Here is a 13,090-nt window from a genome sequence, read left to right on the forward strand (position 1 = left end):
AAACCAGAATCAGAAACCGGTGTGGTTTGGTGTGGTGTCTGAATTGGAAAAGCAGTCATGGGACTGCTAAACAGAAGAGAGCAGATAATATATTCTATAGTAGATGATACATAATATATCACGTTCAAGGCACTGAACATACATTATCATGTTATGAAAACAGTGGTGTGAGGTAGAGATCTGTATTACTAGTCCTAGATGGCAGATGGTCAGGGCTCCACAGTATTTGACTGTGGTAGCCAAGCCACAAACTGCAGCTATCGGGATGCTGCTTTTTCACTGTTCCCCGTCTTTGTATCTTTGCTCAGTGTCAGCCACTATGCTACCTCAGTTCAACCTTTTTGAGTCCATGGCTCCCTTGATGTACATTCTTTCTATGGCACTCCTATGGGGCTCAGGAGGCCAGTTGGGTCACCTCTTGCCTGCAGAGTGGGCAGCCTCTCACCCCTTTTCGAACACCCTCCCTTGTGGAGTGTTCCCTCAGCCTCCTCTCCTTGGGAGTCCTCCAGGCAGCCACTGCTGCCACCCTGGTCTCTGAGCTGCCCCCCTGCCCAAAGAGAGGTGCCTCCTCCCACTGCCCCATAGGGGCCTGGGAAGCTTCCCCTGGCCAGCCCCAGAGGCACCATTCGCCTGGGGAGCTTGTAGCCAGGGCTGCTGCAACAAACAGCTGTGCAAGCCTTTGGGAGGCAGAGATGCAAGAGGGCATCAGAGGAGGGAGGGAAGGAAAGGGGGACAGAGGCCAGTGTTGCCTGTGGCACCCCAGACTATCATTCAAGACACCCCAGGGGGCCATGGCACCCTGGTTGATAACCCCTGCCTTACAGCATCCTTCACCAACCTGGGGTCCTGAAGATCTTTTGGACTACAACTTCCATCAATCCCAGCATCATATGGCCTTGGTGGCTGGGGCTGGTGGGAGCTGTAGTCCAAATTGTTGAAGGCTGCCTCACAACCTTAATTTTTGAACTAGGAATTAATCTACTAAGAGGAGTGAAACAAAGGGAGCATTTCTCTCCCAAAAAGTTTGTTCATTTGAGGAGCTGCCGAAGTTAACTGATGCCTTCTCTTTCTTTCCTGGTTACACACACAAAATACCATTCCTCTTTTGTTGCCCTTTGTTGACTACTTTAGTTTCATGAATACCTTCTGGTGAGAGATTTTGTCAAAGACTTTTAGAAAGTCTAAACCTGCCTTATCAACTGAAACAGCCTTAGTTGCAAGGACATTGAAAGCCATGATAAACTTGATTAAATTTGTCAAAGGAAGGGAGAGGAGCCCAGGAATTTTACTCCTGAAATGTTTTAGGTTGGCTTCTTGGAACCTGAAATAGTTTTCCAGCACTTGATAGCTTCTCTACAGCATAATCTTAACTTGGAAAATATTCAGTGGTTTTGCTTGTAGTTGTTTCATTTTCTTTTTTGGGGGGAAAAATTATGCCTGTGCTTTGAAGTGATGGCTTTGAAGAGGGGTGCGCCTCCTCTGGGTCCTACCAACAAGTTTCCTTCTAATGAAATGGCTTTCAGATGTTTCTTGGCAATGTGTTTAGTGGACATAATAGACTGCGTGTATAGCTGGTGTTGGAGTATTATAGTATGAAATTCAAAGGAGGAGCAATGGCCCTTCCTAACCCTCAGGGCACTTGATCAATTATGAATTTTCCCCACATGGTTTTTGCAGGAGAAACAAAAAGCAACTCATGGATCAGTTCAGCTTTTAGGATTCTGAAATGGGCTTTACTTAGGAAACTGCCTTGGTCGTCCTGATGATTATTTTCTTCTTGGCTCAGAAATAAAACTGGTGACCAGTACACGTTCAGGGTCTCTGAATAGTTCAGCTGGTAGAGCATGAGACTCTTAATGCATAGGCAAGGGACAGTGAACCTCTTTAGAACCCAGTGAACCCAGTTGAAAGCTGTCTGTACTGCCAGGTGGTTTTTCATCTGGGCACATGTGGAGGAATGCTAAACTACGAAAGCTCAAAGCCGCTGAAGCTGACTTTCCCATTATTTTCAATTCCACAGCATTAGGCCTCATCAATAGGTTGGGAGTAGGCTCTAATTGGCTGCAATATAACCTAGCAGGGAAGCAGCCTAGAACATTTCCTAGGTTAGAGACATATGTGGGGTTTGCAGGACAGGCACAGCCAGTGTTGTGGTCAACCAGAAGTAGCCACAACCCCCCCTTCCTGCCTGTGCACAAGCTACCCCAGTAAACACCGGCAGCCCTGCTTGTTTCAGGAATGCGGAGCAGCCTTTGCGAGAGGAGGGTTGAACAGCTGCTGTATCCTTGACCGACTTGGACAGAGCCCAGGCAGCTTCCAGACCTGCCTTATCTGCTCTCTGAGCAGGGCTGCGCTTCACATTGGCAAGAGCTCACACAGAGAGGGTGTGCGTGTGTGTGTCTGCAGGGGTGCGTGCACACCTGTGAGTGGGTTTATGTGCAGGGTAGCAAAAGCCTTGTTTACAAGACAACCACAGGCAGCTTCTCCAAGAAGAGGCTTGTTGGAGCTTGCCCACTCCACTGGCCTGTCAGTGCAGAGCACAAGTCGCTTAACAGGCTTCTGGCCTACAGTGGTGACAGCAGCAGCAGCAGCAGCAGCAGCAGCAGCAGCAGCAGCACAGGAGAGTGAAATAATAGTGGGAAATCTTGCAATCTTTGCAGAGCTTTCCCATACTATGTTAGAACTCCCAGATGGAGGATTTCTCAGGTCCTGTGGCTGCCTAGAAGTTACTGGGCCCAAGTTAATGTGTTAATGTTGGCTTAATGAGAGCCAGTGTGGTGCAACAGCTAGAGTGTTGGACTATGACCTGGGAGACCAGGGTTCAAACCCCCACTTGGCCATGAAGCTCACTGGGTGACCTTCGGCAGTCACTGTCTCTCAGCCTAATCTACCGCTCAGGGCTGTGAGGATGAAATGGGGAGGAGGAGAACGATGTATGCCACTTTGAGCTCCTTGAAAGAAATGGTGGTATAAAAATGTAATATATAATATAAACTTACAAATCCTGAATGATTTGGGACCCAAGTACCTCAAGTACAGTGGTGCCTCGCAAGACGAAAATAATCCGTTCCACGAGTCTCTTTGTCTTGCGGTTTTTTCGTCTTGCAAAGCAACCCTATTAGTGGCTTAGCGGCTGTTAGCGGCTTAGCGGCTAAGCGGCTATTAGCGGCTTAGCGGCTTAGAAAAAGGGGGGGGGGAGCGAAAAAAATTTCAAGACTCGCAAGACGTTTTCGTCTTGCAAAGCAAGCCCATAGGGAAATTCTTCTTGTGAAGCGCCTTGAAAAACGGAAAACCCTTTTGTCTAGCGGGTTTTTCGTCTTGCGAGGCATTCGTCTTGCGGGGGCAACACTGTACCTGATGGAGTGCCTCTTCCCATACTGACCAGTCCAGTAATGGGAACAGCCATGACTCATTGGTAGAGCATCTGCTTTGCATGCAGAAGACACCAAGTACAATCTCTGGCTTCTCCAGGTAGGAAACATTCCCTGCCTGGGATCTTGGAGAGCCGCTTCCAATCACTGCAGACAAGACTGAGCTAGGTGGGCCAATGGTCGTGTTCGGTATAAGGCAGCTTCCTATGTTCCTAAGGCTTTCAGTTCAGCAGAGGGGCCCCTTCTCTTTGCACACCGGCAAGTGTTGCTTGCTGTGTGTGGGTGCAGGATAGGCCCTTCTCCTTAATTCTTCCCCAGCTGTGGAACTCCCACCCCCTAGAGGCACAGATGGTCACATCACAGATGGGCTTCTGGCACCTAATCAAAACAAACCTCTGTAAATAAATACCCAGGTTTTGGAGAGCGTGGGGTGAGCTTTGCTTTGGTATTCTGGACCCACAAGTGTTGTGCTTTGACCACTGCTTTTAACTGCGTTTTGTTGTATCTTCAGATACACTGAAACAGAAGTCACCAGACAAAAATGACAAAGCCATTTTTCACACTTCTTCAGATACACTGAAACAGAAGTCACCAGACAAAAATGACAAAGCCATTTTTCACCTTCTCACCCCTTGCTTTTTCCTGTAAGACCTATTGCAGTCGTTAAGAGTCGTCAACAGGCTCATCACAGGCTATCTGCCAATCACCCAATCCCACCACCCTTCTGAGTAATACCCCTCCCCACCTTCTCACTATATAGAAAGGTCTGGTGACTTCTGTTTCAGTGTATCTGAAGAAGTGTGCATGCACACGAAAGCTCATACCAAGAACTAACTTAGTTGGTCTTTAAGGTGCTACTGGAAGGAATTTTTTTATTTTGTTTTGACTGTTGACTCGTGTTAAGCTTGTGATCCACCAGGGTAACAATGTATTATTATTTTCAACCTCTCTTGCAAGCCTGAGTTCATTCTGAGCTTTAGGCAGCCTGACTTCCCCCCTACAACTGTTGGCTACTCGTATATACTCCTTCCTTTGTGATTTCCCCTTTCTTCCATTTCTTATACATGCCCTTCTTAACTCCCAGCTCATCTATAAGCTCCTTATGCAGCCATACCAGTTTCCTTAGATGTCTCCCACTTTCCTTTCTTGTTGGTATCGTCTGCATTTGGGCCTTCACTATTTCTCCTTTTAGAAACTCCCATCTTTCTTGGACTTCCTTCTCATTGAGTGTTTCTAACCATGGGATCACACCCAGTAGCTCCTTCAGCTTTTTGAAATTTGCCTTCTTAAAGTACAGAGTGCATGTCCGACTACACTCAGTTTCCCCTTGCCTCTGTTTCCTGAAACCCAGGAGAACATGATCACTCCACCCAAGTTTCTGAGCACTTCCACTTCATCAATTAGTTCCAAAAAAGCCAATGCAATTCTGGGCTGCATCAATAGGAGTATAGCATCTAGATCAAGGGAAGTAATAGTGCCACTGTATTCTGCTCTGGTCAGACCTCACCTGGAGTACTGCGTCCAGTTCTGGGCACCACAGTTCAAGAAGGACACTGACAAACTGGAACGTGTCCAGAGGAGGGCAACCAAAATGGTCAAAGGCCTGGAAATGATGCCTTATGAGGAACGGCTAAGGGAGCTGGGCATGTTTAGCCTGGAGAAGAGGAGGTTAAGGGGTGATATGATAGCCATGTTCAAATCTATAAAAGGATGTCACATAGAGGAGGGAGAAAGGTTGTTTTCTGCTGCTCCAGAGAAGCGGACACGGAGCAATGGCTCCAAACTACAAGAAAGAAGATTCCACCTAAACATTAGGAAGAACTTCCTGACAGTAAGAGCTGTTTGACAGTGGAATTTGCTGCCAAGGAGTGTGGTGGAGTCTCCTTCTTTGGAGGTCTTTAAGCAGAGGCTTGACAACCATATGTCAGGAGTGCTCTGATGGTGTTTCCTGCTTGGCAGGGGGTTGGACTCGATGGCCCTTGTGGTCTCTTCCAACTCTATGATTCTATGATTCCTCCCTACTGGTGGGGAACTGTTAGGAGAGTGGGTGGTGCTGTGGTTTAAACCACTGAGCCTCTTGGGCTTGCTGAATGGAAGGTTGATGGTTCGATGGGGTGAGCTCTTATTGCTCTGTCCCAGCTTTTGCCAACCTAGCAGCTCAAAAACACACCAGTGCAAGTAGATAAATAGGTACCGCCACGGCAAGAAGGTAAATGGCATTTCCGTGCGCTCAGTATGGCTTGGTGGTCTATAGCAGACACACACAATAAGGTCACTGTTGTTTCTCTCTTCTACAATTTTTACCCATATACTCTCAATCTGCTTTTCATGCTCCAGGTCATGGATTTCTTCAGAAGTGTGCACATCCTTTATGTACAATGCTACTCCTCCTCCCTTCCTGTTTGGTCTATTCCTTTTGAACAGGCCTTAGGGGTTGTAAGTGGCTGTAATGGAGAGAAGACAGTAAACGTTTCTTCCATAGACTTGCCTAAGTTAACATCTTAGAACCTAAGAGCATATGCTGCATCAGGACAGTGGAACATCTAGACTAGCATCCTGTTCTCACAGTAGCCAGCCTGTGGGAAACTCATAAGCAGGATTCAAGCACATGAGCACTGCTTCTTCCAACTGTAGAGGCAGAGCATAGCTATCATGGTTGTAGCCACTGATAGCCCTTTACTCCATGAATTTGTCTAATCCTCTTTTAAAGCCGTCTTGTTTGGTGGCCATCACTGCCTCCTGTGTCAGAGAGTTCCATAGTTTAACTCTGTGCTGTGTGAAGGAGGACATTCTTCTGTCTGCCCTGAAGCCTCCAACCTTCAGCTTCTCTGGATGTCCACAAGTACTAGTGTTATGAGAGAGGGAAGAAAACTTTTCTCTATCACTTTCTCCATGCCATGAATAATTTTATAAACTTCTGTCATGTCACATCTTACTTTCTCTAAAAGTCCCAAATGCTGCAAACTTTTATTGTAGGGTAGTCTTTGTATTGTAATTTATTTTTAACCAGAGTAACAGCAGTGCTTAGGCCCATTTTGAATGGCTGTGAGGGCTCAAGGAAGCAGCCTTGAAGGCTTGTGTTAACTTGAATTAAAGGATATATTGACTAAGTATCTCTGTTTAAGGGATACAGTTAACACTATCAAAATGTTTCCCTAAAACGAGATACTTAGTCAATATATTCTATTGGGCAACACTACTAAAATAACAGGCCTTTCTCCTGTGTGTTCATATGGATGGTGCTACTTGCATAAAGCAATAGCGTATAAGGAAATGAATGTCAATTGAAGAATGCACCATATGTACAGCAATGGCCTTTCCTGGAATGGTGAGATGGGGAAGCACCTACCTGGGTGCTGAATTTTCTGGCTGAATTTTCTGGCTGTTTAAAGCACCACCTTCTTCCTAGTTGAGAGGCTCCAGTTGGAAGAGTGATAACCCAAGTGGCGCATACATAAGCCCACAAATTATAGAGGGGTTACATTTTAGTTGTTGTTGTTGTTTAGTCGTGTCCGACTCTTCGTGACCCCTGGACCAGAGCACGCCAGGCACTCCTGTCTTCCACTGCCTCCCGCAGTTTGGTCAAACTCATGTTAGCTTCGAGAACACTGTCCAACCATCTTGTCCTCTGTCGTCCCCTTCTCCTTGTGCCCATAATCTTTCCCAACATCAAGGTTTGGAGATCACACCTAAAGCCAAAATTGTGTATAGTCAAAACTCATTGAGTTCATGGCGGATGGGATTGCCAAAGCTTTCTGTCTGGGGCAACCCAGTTAGATGGGTGGGGTTCAGATAAAAACATCACCACCACCAAGATGCTGCTAGACTGCTAGGTTTGTTTGCTCCACTAGAACTCATTATTTCTGTTTTTCTTCTCTTGTTTCAGACCGGTTTGGGGTGCAGTTCAGTTGATGGACCCAAAACAGGCCAAATGGAAGAAGGGCCATTTAGCCATGTTGAAGAAAGAAGGTTGAGCGAGGACCGTCTGCCTGGCCTGGCCAATGGAGGAGGATCCCAAGCCGCTGGAAGAGGGGCCATGCTGATGGAAACACCTGCATGGCTCAACAGCTCCTGCGCTGAGCAGAAAGCCAACTGGGAGAGGCTGCCATCTGCCCCAAGCCAGGGAGACTCCTCCAGCAATGCCAACTTGGAGGGCGCTCAGAACTTGGTGGATTTCTCGGCAGCAGCAGAAGCAGCCATGTCTTCACACGGGATGGTGCCTCTGCGGTCCCCTTCCTTGCTGAGCATGCAGCTGTATGAGAAATTCAACGCCGAGATGAATCGCAGCAGTGGGGTAGACAATGACCTGGCAGTGCCTCTTTCCAGCACCTGCTCTGGCAATGAGGACCTGACTGCTCTCAAAGCTGCTCTGAATTATGCAAAGCATGGCGTCAAACCACCCAACTGCAACTGCGATGGACCCGAGTGCCCAGACTACCTGGAGTGGCTTGAGAAGAAGATCAGATTGGCCACTGGAGAGGACCAGAGCTGCATCCCACAGCCTCTCAGCCAGGAACACCAACCCCCCTTAGACAATGGTGCTAATCACAAGCTGATGCCTGCTACAGAAGAGAAGGAGGCTTCTTGTTCCCTGGAGGCCCTCCCTCTTACGGAAAATGCACTGAATATTGCGAAGGAGAAGAACATCAGCCTCCAGACAGCCATTGCTATTGAAGCCCTCACACAGTTGTCAGCTGTTCTTCCTGAGCCAGCCCGAGAGACTCCTCCCCCTCCTCAGAGTCCCTTGCAAGCCATGGCATTTATCTCCAAGGAACAGCTGGAGCAGCCTTCCCGTTTCCCGGCACACAACCACCCCAACTCGGTGCTATCTGAATCCGGTGCTGAGCTGTACCAGAGCCAGGCCTCAAAATCATACATGAGCCACAACCTGCTCCAAGCTCCTGCATCATCAGCACCATCTTCCTGGCAGCAGGGAGCAAAGGTTGCTCAGGATATGGCCCCCTATTGCCTTGATCGCAACAACGGGCATCTGGAGCCATCAGAGCTGTTCCCCAACTCCTCCACCCCGCAAAAAGTGGAGTTCCCCGAGCAGTGGGGTGATGAAGGCAAGCTGAAGAGCAGCCTATGGGGCCTGCATGCCAACACCCCTCCTTCTCCACTGGTGAGTGATCCCATGGCTGAGCTGGAGCAGCTACTGGGCACTGCCACGGACTGCATCAAATCCGTATTCAAGCGACCTGAAGCAATGCCCGGCAAAGCCAAAGCTGCCAAGCCAAAGCAGGAGCCATTCGCCCAGAAGGACGACAGCCCCAGCTACCCCAAGGCAGCCTCCTCCAGCCCACAGCTATCGCAGCTCCTGCAGGAGACGAGCTTCCACAAGAAGACCCAGAAGGCTCTGCAGCACCACCTCCACCACAAGCGCAGCCTTTTTGTGGACCAGAAGACACCTCCGGGAAGCCCCCAGGAGCAGATGCCAAACTGGTGGGCTCCCAGCACCCAGGCCCAGCCACCACCGCTACCAAAGCCATCGGAAAAGCCTGTCAAGGAGAGGAAGAAGAAGGTCCAGCCTGATAAAAATACTCCAGCCAAGCCGCTGCGCAAGCAAGTCCAGATCAAGAGATCCAAGCAGAAGGATGCTCAGCCCCTCTTCCTCCCTGTCAGCCAGATCAGCTTGGAAGGACTCCGCTCGGCTGCCACTCCAGAGCGTCCGAGCAAAGAGATGCCGCCTGAGCAGCTCCTGATCTCCAGCACCCCTCCCAGGCTCCTGCCCCCTCTTCCCATGCTACCCAGCCCTGCAGAGCAGTCTCCATTGCAGAAGTTACTTGAAAACAGAAGCCCGGCTCCCAACACTCAGGAAACATGCTGTCCCAACCAGGAGGAGAGCCACTGCTACTACCCTGAGAACTCTGCATGCAACACGGCTTCCCTTGCCACTCCTGTGCCTGGCTTTGCCCCTTGCTCATCCTCTGTGGCCTGCAGCAATGGGCACGAGGAAGCCTTCCACAGGACTGCAAACCCAGCAGACCACCCTCTCTTCGCCCACAGTTCCATCGCGATGGATGACAAGCTGGAGGAGCTGATCAAGCAGTTTGAAGCGGAGTTTGGAGAAAATTTCAGCTTTCAGAATTCTGAGCTTCCTGCCCCACTGCTCCTTGGGGATGGGCCACTTTCAGCCCCCCACCCTCCTCCTCCTCCTCCTTCTCCTCTGCCCCCATTGTCTTCTCTGAGCCATTCTCCAGAGCCCACGGTGGGCTTAGAAGCAGCTCTCCAGTCTCCGACTAGCAAGGGCTGCCCCCTGCCCCCGACAGGTGCTGCCAATGCGGGTCACAAAACGTTACCCCTCTTGCCAGGGGCTGGGCAGCCTTTTGAAAACCCCTTTGCAGCTCGGTCCCCTAAGCAGATAAAAATCGAATCTTCTGGTGCTATTACCGTGGTGTCCACCACGTGCTTTTACTCTGATGAAAACCAAAACACAGATACCGCTTCCATGGAAGGGACACCAACCAAGGATAAAGTGCCGCTCATGCCTACTCTCAGTGGATTTCTGGAATCTCCCTTGAAGTACCTGGACACGCCAACCAAGAGCTTGCTGGACACGCCTGCCAAGCGCGCTCAAGCGGAGTTCCCGACTTGTGACTGTGTGGGTGAGTCATGTGATTTCCCTGCCCCCTTGTGTCTTGCAAAGGAATAATCCTGATTTCTAAAAAACGAAAACAAGTGTTGCCTGAGGGTGGGTTTCAGAAGAGGGTGTTTGTGTCTGTGCTCGCGTGTGCACATGTGCGGAGTTGCATGGCATTTGCACCCTCCACATCAGGATTTTGAGCTCTTGCAAATAATGCTGAGGCTTTCTGTGTTAACTCTGGCACAAGTTTGAAACAAAAATGAATCTGCAGCACAGGTGCGAACCAGCCTGTGTTGCCAGTCCCTTCTAAAGGATTACTTTTCACAAAACAACTAGCTGAGTCATTTTTACTGACTTCTCTTCTGGTAGGGTAATGGGGCCTAAACTATGTGTATCTAAGTCAGTGACCATCACCACACCTTGTAGCAGTGAGTTCCCTTAGTTAACTGTGCATAAAGTGAATAAGTGTTTCCTTTTTATCTTCTTAAGAAGCGTGGGACTTGTTGCATTTAAGGAGTGCAGGGGCACCCTTGCCATCATTGAGGAAGCTTTAAAAAAGTTGTTTGCACACAATAAGGAACTGTAAGGCCATGTTGCCTGCACAGCATCTGATTGTAGGTGTGGGGTTAGCTGTATGGGAAAAGAGCCTTCAGCTGAGTACAGGTGAAGGGAAGGGCCCCATAGGGTTTTGAGCTGGCAGCTCTGCCCTTTCCCACATCTTCCATTGATGACCCCTGCAGCAGAGGTGCCAACTTGGGCCCCAGATTGTGGGTGCCCAGTGGCTCATGCACGACATGATGTCATTGCGTCACTTGCGTCACCATGTGACGCCCACTGCCTTGCCTCCACTGGCTCTCTGGCGCAACGGCAGTGACTGGGACAGGGCCTCTGTTGGCCCCATGGAGATGGCGCCTATGTCATGCCATGTGATGTCACATGCACAATGTTTTGGGTTGCCTTTGGGCTGCCTGGCTGGGCATCCGGGCCCCCCAAAGATGGCACCTATGCCCTGCAGTGTGGTGGCTGTGAGCTGAATACACCACATGGAAAAGTCAGCTCTTTGTGCTGTGCACATCAGCTTTCTCCATATGGGGGAGAAATAATGCAGTAAGAGAGAAGGCAGCCAAGAGGAGTTACTAAGGACTTATGCCATCAGCTGCTGGTGATAAAACCAGACGGCGCTGCATGTCCATTATTGGTCGTTTGTCTGGATGGCTGCTGTCCAGCTGAGATTTGTTTTCTCTTTCTCTTGGCACTGGGCCACAAAGATGTGCTTGGAATAAAAATTAGGGTTGGGTGAGAAAAGGGCGGTGGTGGGGGAAGCAGGAGTTCCTTTGTCCCTCAGAAACCTTCAAGTCAGCAACTTCCAACTTGGAAAGTGCTTTAACCCCTGTGGAAAGGAGCCTATGCCAACATGGCACACTCCCAGGGGGCCATATGGTGGGAATTGTAGTATAACATCTGAAGGGCATCAGGATGGCAAAGGCCAATGTAAAGTTTGTAGAGCACCAGCCATGGGCCAGATGTTGTACTGGGCAAGTTCTGAAATATCTCCAAAGTCTCTTGCTACGGCTGCCACAATGTTTGAAGAAGCTGCACTTGGTGTGATCTCCACCAACACCGTGCATTATGTAGCAGAGAATTCTGATGGTGGCCACAGGACTCAGCCCACTTACTGGCCCTGTGTCAGTTTGTAGCTAATATTGGTCCCTCCAGATGTTGCTGAGCTGCAGCTTCCATCACCCCAGACTTTTGGCCAGGCTGCCTGGGGCTGATGGGAGTTGGGATCCAACAACATCTGGAAGGCCTAGCGTCAAATCATTCCTGCCTTTCATAGATATAATATATAAATGATATTGGTTTTCCTTTACCATGGCTATATGTTTAGTTTGAATTCCTGCCCCATAGAGAAGTACCAGCTGCAACTCTGGGGTGTGGGGACCTGTTTGTGGTCAGGGCCCAACAAATTCATAAGCCAGCCTTCCTAAGCATGTTCAAAGTTATCTGTAAGTTACCAAGTGGCCAAAACTGAAATATATGGTGTTAAGCCTTCCAGCTAGTATCAGCAGCAGCAGCAGCTACAGCAACAAAAAAAGCAATTCTAGGATGCATGTTGCTGCCATTGGCTGTGCTCAGCGGGGCTGACAGGAGCTGAAGCCCAACAACATCTGGAGGGCATCAGTTTGCCCATCCATGCTTTGCATAGAATCATAGAATTGTGGAGTTGGAAGGAATCCCAGGGGTCATCTAGTCCAACCCCTTGCAATGCAGGAATAACAGCTAATGAATCCCCAACAGATGGCCATCCAACCTCTGCTTAACAACCCACCCCCCACAGTGAAGTGGAGTTCATTCCACTGTCAAATAGCTCTTACCTTCATAAAGTTCTTCCTAATGTTTAGTTAGAATCTCCCTCCTTCTCATGTGAGTGTCTGGAGGCGGTTGGAGGATGGATGGCAGCTAACAGATTGAGGTTGAATCCTGACAAGACAGAAGTACTGTTTTGGGGGGACAGGGGGCGGGCTGGTGTGGAGGACTCCCTGGTCCTGAATGGGGTAACTGTGCCCCTGAAGGACCAGGTGCGCAGCTGGGGAGTCATTTTGGACTCACAGCTGTCCATGGAGGCACAGGTCAAATCTGTGTCCAGGGCAGCTGTTTACCAGCTCCATCTGGTACGTAGGCTGAGACCCTATCTGCCTGCGGACTGTCTCGCCAGAGTGGTGCATGCTCTAATTATCTCCCACTTGGGCTACTGCAGTTCACTCTACGTGGGGCTACCTTTGAAGGTGACTCGGAAACTACAACTAATCCAGAATGCGGCAGCTAGACTGGTGACTGGGAGCGGCCGCCGAGACCATATAACACCGGTCTTGAAAGACCTACATTAGCTCCCAGTATGTTTCCGAGCACAATTCAAAGTGTTGGTGCTGACCTTTAAAGCCCTAAACGGCCTCAGTCCAGTATACCTGAAGGAGCGTCTCCACCCCCATCATTCTGCCCGGACGCTGAGGTCCAGCGCCGAGGGCCTTCTGGCGGTTCCCTCATTGCGAGAAGCAAAGCTACAGGGAACCAGGCAGAGGGCCTTCTCGGTAGTGGCGCCCACCCTTCCAGCAGATGTCAAAGCGATAAACAACTA

At 49.5% G+C, this 13,090-nt stretch overlaps 1 protein-coding gene across 5 annotated transcripts in view; it reads left to right on the forward strand.

Moving 5' to 3' along the window:
- The window catches only part of TET3 (tet methylcytosine dioxygenase 3), a 111,725-nt gene that overhangs the window by 61,423 nt on the left and 37,212 nt on the right, over nucleotides 1–13,090 (forward strand). For all 5 annotated transcript variants that reach the window (XM_079987407.1, XM_079987408.1, XM_079987409.1 and 2 more), the window contains one exon: nucleotides 7,258–9,976. In XM_079987407.1, the coding sequence (XP_079843533.1) occupies nucleotides 7,258–9,976 (2,719 nt within the window). The remainder of the gene's footprint in view (nucleotides 1–7,257; nucleotides 9,977–13,090) is intronic.

This window comes from Podarcis cretensis, assembly GCF_951804945.1.
Source record: "Podarcis cretensis genome assembly, chromosome: 8".
NCBI lineage: Eukaryota > Metazoa > Chordata > Lepidosauria > Squamata > Lacertidae > Podarcis > Podarcis cretensis.